Source organism: Centruroides vittatus, unplaced genomic scaffold (genome assembly GCF_030686945.1).
Source record: "Centruroides vittatus isolate TY-2023 unplaced genomic scaffold, ASM3068694v2 contig_2818, whole genome shotgun sequence".
NCBI classification, from domain to species: Eukaryota; Metazoa; Arthropoda; class Arachnida; order Scorpiones; family Buthidae; genus Centruroides; species Centruroides vittatus.
In genome coordinates, this window is record NW_027121792.1 from 563,507 (window position 1) to 574,097 (window position 10,591).

A 10,591-nucleotide genomic window follows, 5' to 3' on the forward strand; every position below is an offset into this window, starting at 1 on the left:
GGTATAGTATCAATTAGGGTAGTCCAACCGGAAATTACAAGTGAAGAAGCTTCACAATCGTTACCGATTACTTCGAAACAATACATATTGCAGTAAATAATCGTGTTTGTTATTTATGAGTGCCTTCGGAACAATACTATATTATATTTATTTTGCAGGAGGTATTAACGATAGATAATAAACCGCAAATCGTGTGGCTAAATTCTCCTAAAAGTTTAGACAAAGAACAAAGAAGAAAACATTTTTAAGTGGAAAAAACTGAATAACAGTTTTGATAATTAGCATTAATGAAATTTTACCGTTGTTTTATCGAAAAATATTCTAAATATAGCTATAAACGAGTTATCACGAATCAATAATATTAATAGCATTTTTATTGCATATAAAACTAGGCTATCGCATGTTTAAAGATAGTAATTGTCTTTTCTAAAAAAACGGAAAACGTATTGATCGTACGTATAGGCCTATTTTAGGAAGAAAAACTCAAATTTCCTTCGATTTAATATTACTTATTTGAATTAACTAATAAGAAGGTAACATAAAAGCAATTTAACCTTATAAATAATTACAGTACTTTAAGTATAACATGTTTAATTAAATCACATTTTCACTAATATGCGATCGTCCCTTACAGTAGCCTAATATTTTCAGCACGAGTCACCACTGTATAAGTTGATTGATCAACGTTCACTTTTTAAGACGATCAATCAATTTATTTTTATCACTCACTTTCAAGACGTGTGATCTTTGAGGCTTCTAAGTGAAATTATGCACTACTGCACGTGTTCTTAGAGCATAATACAAACGTTCCATTAGATTTAGATAAGAAGTATTAACTGAACATTTTGTACGTTGGATATATTCAACTTCGGTGTATTCTATTAGTGACACGTGCACAGTGGCGTACTCGGAATTTAATCTTGGGAAGGGAGCCGAGTTAAACGAGTAAAAAAATTTTAATGCAAATTCAATAAAAATTTCGCCTTATGAGTTAGCGGTGTCACATAAAACCGCTAATTCATAAATAGTATAGAAACAGAAGATACGACACAGTATAAATAAAAACTGAATTTTAATTAGAAAAAGATTTCTGGATAATTTATTGTTTGTTTTTCTTTTTGTTTGGAAGGTGTCAGGGCCCCTTGGCTTTTCTCCGGGGGTGCTACTGCCTGTGCATAGAAAATATATTTTTTAGAGAATAAAATAATGGTAAACAATCATAGATTCAATGTCGAAAATATGCCTCCATTAAACATTCTTTTTTTGAATGATTCCATCAAACTTAGTTCGTTTTCATTCTTTGGTGTTTAAGAAATGATATATATCGAGCGCCCGCACATTGGGTCACGTGCCCACTCTTTTCGTCTGTGTTGCCCTTTTCCTAATTCCCAAGGGGCTCCAAATTCCATCATCAACAAACAAGAGAAAATCCCCGACTTTAGCGTATTCTGCAAATATAAAATAAACTAATGAACGACATTATCGCATGCAACTTAGTCTGAGTGTACCGCTAATATATGTCTAAGTGATTCTCTCTATATCAAAACAAACCGATAATCATTTTGAAAGCCGAATCTGAATTCAACAGAAATGCGAATTAGCCTATTTACTAATATCAAATGTATGTATGTATTTTATATCAGTGGATAATTCCAATGAAGCCGTAATGTATGATAGTTGCAATTTAAATGGGACTTTCTGTGAAAGACATTACTGATGAACTACATGTTATACAGAGGTTCTCTAAAAGTCTTCCAGACATTATCTTGAAACAATGTGTCCTATAATAAATAATCAAGTTTCAAGAGAATTAATATATCGACATAATCTACTACATCTAGCAATTTGGAATCAAATAACTGTCATTATTCGGTATTGTAATACTTAAGTGACCTTTACCTGATCTACAAACCTCGACTTTTAACTCTTGAAATTTTCTCCTTAAGGTTGTACGTAACTCTATTATTATACTTTTCAACTACCATCTCATCTCTGTAACATTTTCATAACGCGTCGCATTTACCAACCCTCAAAATTACGAAACGCATAACCTCAACCGATCCCCTTAATTGTAGTAATTAGTAATACACAGCACGAGGTATTGAAAGTTACGTTACATTATTAATTATGCACGAAGCGATGACGTAAACGGTAGAGTTCGCTAAGTAACTCTTCGGAAACAAAAATGAATTATCCTGTTAACGCAGATTTGAGATCCTAGCACTCCATAATGTTTTTGTAAACACTCCATCCTCTTGTAAGGCGTCGTAATAACTATTTGCATACTAACCCATTAGTGGCGCACCCAAAATGTAATCTTCAGGGAGTCGAGTTAAACGAATAAAAACATTTTTAATATGAATTCAATAAAATCCCCACCTTACGTGACCGCTAATTCATAAGTAATATAGAAACAAGACGCAACACAATATAAAAAAATTTACTAACATTAATTTTAAGTAAAAAATTCTTGCAATAATTAATCTTCCGTCAATAACTAATCAATAATTAACACAAAATCATGTTGCTAAACCCAAAACATTAGTGTATGTACTGACATTGGGACAGAACATGGCAGGTCATGGGTGATATAATATGCAAAACAATTTCGGCCGGTTCCTGGTCCACAAAAACGGCATCTGTGCCACATGTCCGACAGAACCAACTGGCTTTTTTTGTTGCATATGACGAATGTAGAAGCAAACAACACAACGTCGCTGCATACGCTTCATTTGTAGAATCGTGCCGGTGGAGTTGATCTTCAGACGAAAGCTGGACTGAATTATAGGAACCCGAAGGCTTTGTTCCATTCATTGTTACTTTCTGGGGAGTCAAAATAGGTCGCAGAGACGAACATATGGTATTATGTCTTTCATTTTCGCTGCTACGCGGCATGCGTGCCGGTGCGCTCTTGTAGTTTACGTATTAGAAAACGGACTTTCCCGCCTCCATTCAACTCAGCCACTTGGGACTAAATATACAACACAGTCTCCTTGCCGTATGGGAGCCGCCGTGTTTAATTCTGTGATTTCTAGCGACCGGATCTCGAAGCTGTGTATTTCGCTGTTACTTCTTCTTCTTTCACAGTTTAACATGGAGTTCACAGTTTAATTCGAAGCTTGTACTATATGATGAGATATGTTCAACTCAGCCACTTGGGACTAAATATACAACACAGTCTCCTTGCCGTATGGGAGCCGCCGTGTTTAATTCTGTGATTTCTAGCGACCGGATCTCGAAGCTGTGTATTTCGCTGTTACTTCTTCTTCTTTCACAGTTTAACATGGAGTTCACAGTTTAATTCGAAGCTTGTACTATATGATGAGATATGTTCAACTCAGCCACTTGGGACTAAATATACAACACAGTCTCCTTGCCGTATGGGAGCCGCCGTGTTTAATTCTGTGATTTCTAGCGACCGGATCTCGAAGCTGTGTATTTCGCTGTTACTTCTTCTTCTTTCACAGTTTAACATGGAGTTCACAGTTTAATTCGAAGCTTGTACTATATGATGAGATATGTTCAACTCAGCCACTTGGGACTAAATATACAACACAGTCTCCTTGCCGTATGGGAGCCGCCGTGTTTAATTCTGTGATTTCTAGCGACCGGATCTCGAAGCTGTGTATTTCGCTGTTACTTCTTCTTCTTTCACAGTTTAATATGGAGTTCACAGTTTAATTCGAAGCTTGTACTATATGATGAGATATACTGTAGTTCATCCTGTTGATATACTTCATTACTCTACAATAAAGCGATTAAAATCATCCCACCGGGAAGATGCTTTCCATTCTATCATTAACGCGTTAACCTATTGCTCTGAGAGACATGGGATTGGATTCGTGCGAGCAGTTTCCCAGAAACTTTTCAAGGGATGACTGCCCGTTCATCTCCCGGCCACCATTTTAGGTTTAGCTCAGTGTTTTTTCAATCTTTTCTAATAGCACTACCCCAACTCGGTAATTTTTTCTTGACTTCTTTACATACTTTAACATGTATTATAAATACACGTACGATTAATTTAAATTATATACAGTATTTTTAATAAAATAATTACAAATGTATTAAATAATATATAATTTTAAGTACTGTACATATACAACTTTTAATAATACACGTAAAGAGCATTATGGTGCTGCTCATCACTATATTTCGCGGAATATAAAAAACGAAAAAAAATATATACAAAATTTTCAACTACGCACAAATAATTTAAACATTTTATTATTATTTTCCATTATCACCATAATATTTATTTATTATTTTTATTACGTTTTTATAATAATTTAAATTAATATGCATGTCTAACAGTAAATTATCGTCAGGACTATCAATGAAATCATCGATGCGACGAAATACGTTAGATGGCATTACCAGTTGATTGCAGTCGGAGTAAACAAGATGGCGGAAGAGGGTAGCATTCCGAAAAAGAATTTTGCAGAATATATCTTTTCAAAGTTGCCAACATTAAAACCTTTCACACCACAAAATGTTTACGTTTATTACGTTCCTTTAGCGGGAGCTTTTAGTTATTCAGCATTTTCTGTAACCGTTTTTATTCCTGATGTTTCATCCAGGTAAATTTTTCTATTTATAAATTTCACATTAACTATAAATTTATTAATAATTAAATATTAAGATATTTTCATGTGAGAATGCTGTTCGGCATTCTGTCAGACTGACGGCCAGAATATTAATTATAAAAAACAGGTATTTATCTGAGCTACAGAAGTTAAACAAATCCGTAGCTAAGCATGCATACAAATTATGTCAGGAAATTAATTAAACAAGCATTCATCTATATTTTAAAGTATGGAATAAAATTACATAAAAAAAGAATTATTAAGATAAATCAATAAATAAATTATGGTAACTCAAAATATAAATCATGTTTGCCGAAAGAAAAGGTAGGATTTAGTACAGGCGACCCTCGACTTTCGCACATAATTGGTTCCTGAAAGTGCATGCGAACATTGAATGTTCGAAAGTAGAGGGATGTAAAAAGAGTATGGGTGTACTATAGATTACCCCCTACGGAATTTCAGGACTTTGATTATATATTGGAACTCAGGGGACCGAGACGAGTTCAACAGTACCCTATTTTTGGACCGGAGACGAAAAATAAAAAAGTTATCATACTTTTTCATTTACCATACTTTTTTAATGCTCTCATGAAGACGGCACCATAGTTGCTAGTACCTCCATCTTGCGGTAAAGTCTGCAAACCATGACGTCGGAATACGGTCATCTATAGTAGGGTTAACACGCGATACGAGAGCGGAGAGAGCGACGCGACTTCCGATCATCGCGCGATTGCCATTTCGGTTAATGTTACTTATGGCAGCGAACGTGGCGGCCGTTCTGACTGTTCGTGCTCTTGACTGACCTCCCGGAGGGGAGCCGCCGGCAGGCCGCCATGTGCTAAACGCCACTAGTTATTGATTCACGGTAGTTATTGAACAAAGTAAAAAAAAAAAAAAAATGGGGAAACGTCTACTAAAGGCAATTTTAACGGCAAGCGATGCGACTCACGATCGCGATAGCGATAGCGATAGCGAGGCCGACTTAGCGGAGAGAGCGACGCGACTCCCTATCATCGCGCGATCGCCGGAAGAAAGTATGATAACTTTTTTTTTTCGTCTCCGGTCCAAAAGTAGGGTATTGTTGAACTCGTCTCGGTCCCCTCAGTTCAGATATATACTCAAAGTCCCGAAATTCCATAGGTGGTAATCTATAGTATCCCCAAAAGTATGCACCAAAAACTGTTTTAAAGTATTTATTTATCAATATGTATACATAATGAAGTTAATGAAGCGTGTTTAAGTGTTTTTGGGTGTTTTATTTATAAACTTGTCAAAGTTAGTTGAATAGCACTTTTTTTTCTTTTTCCGATAAAGATTTTTATAATGTGCTGTCTCTTTCTCAATTGCTCTACGTACTTGAGACATACGTTCTCCATTGGGATCGCATTCTTCCGTGATAGTCAAAAATTTGTCAAGATGCACGAAGGCTTCGTTCGGATTTTTAATTGTCAAAGTCTTGACATTTTATCAACTTTTTCCTCGCTTTCATTGTGTATTTCGTTGTTGCTCAATTAAGTATTTGTTTGACAGAGATACCAAGTGAGATTCAATCGACTCGTTAACGTCTTCGTTGTTGATGTCCAAGTTTTGTTCATTCATTAGGCTAACTATTTCATCTGTGATAATTTCCGGTGTTTCTTCGAAATTTATAAAATTACTCGTCGTTTGTGGGCTTAATCGTTTCTGGGAACCTTTCGTTGCCGACTATTTTATTTTGGCCCGTGAGTCTCCAATATTGTTTATTGCGCTCCATATATTATAGTTCTTCCAAAAATCTGTTAATGTTGGCCCATTTTCCCTGTCAGTTGCCTTGATGGCCTTAGTCATTATTGTCCTCATATAATATCATTTAAATGTATCTATCAGTGTTTGATCTATGGGCTATATGAGGCAGGTAGTATTTGGAGGAAGAAACACAACATTGATATCTGGATATAAATTCTGCAGACATTTTGGGTGTCCTGGAGCATTGTCTAAGATTAATGCTTTAAATTGCAAATTATTATTTTTACAATATTGCTTAACTGTTGGCACAAAATGAAAAGTGAACCAATCTTTAAATATTAACACAGTAACCCAGGCATTTTTATTTGATTTCCAAATGACTGGAAGCAATTCTTTATCTTTTCCTGTCAATGCTCTGGGATTTTCCACTTGGTAAACTAATAATGGCTTCAATTTTAATCATTAGCTAAGTTTCCACCAAGAAGCAATGTCAATTGGTTTTTGGAAGGTTTATGTCTAGGGCAACTGATTCTTCCTTCGATAAAAATGGATGATTAGGCATTTTTTTCCAAAATAAACCCATCTCATCTACATTGAATATTTGGCTAGGAGAATATTCTCCATCTACAATAATTTTGGACAATGAGGAAATAAATTATTTTGCAGCATCTTTATCTGCATTGGCCGATTCTCCAGTGAATTTAATATTATGTAAAGAATGTCTCATTTTAAATTTGTCAAACCAGCCATTACTTGCTTGAAACACCGTGTCAGAATCTTCATTTAATCTAGTCTTCCAATCTTCACGCAAACTAAGAGCCTTAGCTTGAGTAATAGAAAAAACTCAGAGGGACATTATTTTGATGTTGATCATCAATCCATGATGACAAAGATCTTTCCATTTCATCCATCAGTATGCTGTGTCTTTTGGAAACAATCTTTGAAGATATATTTCCACAATTTTGAACATATTCCTTATTTTTACTGTTGTTTTTCAAAATTGAACATAGCATAGATCTGTTTACATCGTACAAATGTCCCATTGAAGCTAAAGATTTGTTGTTTTCAGAACGTTTAATTATTTCCCTCTTTGTCTGGATTGTATGAAGTTTATGAGTCCTTAATTTCTTTTTGTTCGTATCAACACTGCAGTTTCTCACTCATGTTTGTCAATTTATGAGAACAAAATATTTAAATTTAAACAAATAAATTGGCAAAACACACAACACATTGAAGCACGCCCTAATGCAAGACTGAAACTGTTTTGACCTCTTGCTCGGAACAACACAGTAGTGATTACAATTCAGAGAAATCCACTATTGTAGGAAGTAATGTATGTCCAAGAACATAGAGCGAGCTACCGCACTTTGTAGTGTATGAGCATTCTGCATGGAAACAAATGTTTCATTATCGACAAAAATATTTAAAAAGTTGAATTTTTAAAATGTACGAAATAGCGAACTGTGTGTACGTCAAGGGGCGCCTGTAGTTGATGTTGTTGCCCCCCTTTTTTGTTTTTAACTCTTTCCACCCTGTGGGCACTAAGAAGGCCTCTTTTTGCAAGCCCATTATGGGTTTGGCCAGGCACACAATGGGGCAGCTGGATAGTGACGGACAGGGCCCAACATCTGGACAGATTCCCCCCACCCATCCGGATTCGATCCAGGATCCCCAGAGTGGTAGGCTGCCACCTTGACCACTCGGCCATCTGGCCTCGATGTTGCCCTCTAGATAAATAGTATTTGATGCTATTCTCTAGCTAAATTTGTATTTGTTATAATTTCGTAATCCTAATCTTTGGTTGATAATGTCCGTTTTTTTCCCTTCTATAGTATGAAATGAACCTTGGAATTTTTTATTATTATTATTTTGTAGTATGGAAAAGGTAATCAGTAGACCATAACCTTGACCTTTCACTTCCATTTTTCAAAAATTAAACATATTGAATAATCTTTACGTGTAATTCATTCTTATTTTGTCCTAATAAAAATTTATTGTCTATGCATAATTTAAGCTTTGTAATATCCTAATTATTCACATTGTGTTTTTGAGATTATTAATTCCTATTTTTATTATTTAAATCTCTTTTCCATTCATAAACGTCTTTATATATTGTTGATTTTAATGGGAAGGAATGTCGAAAGTTGCATTCTAGATAATATTACATAAAAACCAATATTTTGCTGCAGTTGAAAAAATTTTTTTTTTCATAACTGTCTTCACAAAATGTCAAAGTTTCAATGAAAACATGCTGCCAATTTTAATTATTGAATATACGGTTCGGTTGTCGTACGGCTCTTTTTATATAGCCGAAGATTAACCTTTAAAAATATTTACAGAAATTAATTATGCAGTTGGGAAAAAATGGTTAATTTAAAGTTAAACTGCATTAAAGCATAGCTTTTAAAAAATGATGTTGAATAATTAGGTTTTAATGATTAAAAACTGAATCAGAATAATAATAATAAATTTTATTAATTGAAGATTGATTCTTTATAGAAGTTTTAATTAAAATTTTGTAAATTTTACATATCTTGCTTTTGTTTTATTTTTAATTATTTTTGAAATAGTAACAACTACAATACAATAGTATACAGAAGTTAAGTAGCACAATAAATTTTCTATTAAGTAATTTGTGAAAATCATTAACAAAGTATTCTTTTCTTAAGTGTTTTCATAATTCAGAACTTTAATATGTTTTACATTTAAAATTGTGAATAAATATCATCACTTTAATCAAATCTTCAACCAATTTTAAATTCTATTATTGTAAAATGAAATTTCGATTTGGAATATTTTTGTGATTAAATTTTTTTACACTTTTAAATTAAGTTTTGTAAGGAAAATTTTATGTATTGTATCTTTTAATACTTATTAAGCTTACTTTAATCTATGCTTGAAAAATTTTTAAAAATTTGATTTGCATCTAAAGAATTAATAACATATAATTTTAACATAAAAGATTTTTTATTTGTGTAAACCTTCCAGCAGGAGCATCTAAATGTTTACTATCAACAAGCATGCATTGCATGTTGTTTAATACTATTTCTCAGAATTATTATTTTCCATTTTCGTGGAGTTAATCATACTAGAATGATAGTAACAAATGCTTAATCTTATTTGTCAACAGAGAAAGTAGTAAATGAATTCTTAAATCACTTAAAGACTAATGTAAACAACTCATTATTTACTGAATAAGAAATATCAACAGTTGATGATGTATTTTTAATTCTCTCCGCTATATTTTTATTTCAGTCATCATTAAGGTATAAGTTTGTAACATCCTCATAACATTGATTGTCATCATCTACTTGATCACAGTATGAATATCAAAATTGGTGGAAATATTAATAACTTTTATAACGTATATATTATGGTTTCAATCGTCATTAACAGAAATTAGGTAACTATAGGTTACTAGTTAATTTTTAGCATATATTAGCGAGGTTGAGGCCGAAGTTTTAAACGCGAAAACGTGTACGTCGGACGTTTGACGATGGCGTTTGGAATGTCGAGCACGATTCCGACTTTCCAAACACCATTGTCAAACTTCCAGGCTTACGGGAAAGCGGTGCCGAACGTCCGACGTACACGTTTTCGCATTTAAAACTTTGGTCTCAACCTCGCTATTATTGCAAGAACACGTTACAATAAATAAATAGTTCATGTCAGATGCACCTGCTGGGTGGTTAAAACTTACCTATTTTAACTAGATTAAATGCTGGTTATAATTTTTTTTTTTCCAGATTATTTTCTCGTAACAGTTTTGCGGTTGCCAACAGTCTGCTATTTAATTCACATTTGGGTTCGGGGTTATATTTGTATAATCGTAATCACATGCAGAAAGCATCTACTTACTATCGCATTATGTATAGTGTATACGGAGCTCTATTGTTTAATTTTGGATCCGTGCTGCTTTGGGCTGTTACAAAGACATTATTGCCAGAAAGTAACATACTCCGGACAATATTTGCATTATCAAGCTCCTTTTGCATGCTAACAATTGGAAAAGAATATTTAGATTTTGTGGACAATGAGAAGAGCTCAAGTCCATCTCTCTAACTTCCAGTAGCAGTTTTAAACTGATGCAGTATTAAGAACAAAACAGCAACTAATTAGGGAAAAGTAATATTTCTTTTAATCAATAATAATGTCTATACTGTGTTTTGTTTAATATATTTTTGTAATAAGTATACATAAATAGTTATCGTTTGATATTTTCTTTTCACATTATGAAAACATTTATAGATATACTAGTCATTTTGTATTAGTTTTTTTTAATT

The 10,591-nt window shown here is 33.5% G+C and overlaps 1 protein-coding gene across 1 annotated transcript; it reads left to right on the top strand.

Moving 5' to 3' along the window:
• The first annotated feature begins 4,362 nt into the window (after positions 1 to 4,362).
• On the top strand, positions 4,363 to 10,523 carry LOC136972145 (uncharacterized). Its single transcript, XM_067266698.1, has 2 exons — positions 4,363 to 4,577; positions 10,055 to 10,523. Exons 1-2 carry the CDS (start codon positions 4,402 to 4,404, stop codon positions 10,368 to 10,370), a joined length of 492 nt encoding a protein of 163 aa, XP_067122799.1. The 5' UTR covers positions 4,363 to 4,401; the 3' UTR covers positions 10,371 to 10,523.
• Positions 10,524 to 10,591: the final 68 nt, after the last annotated feature.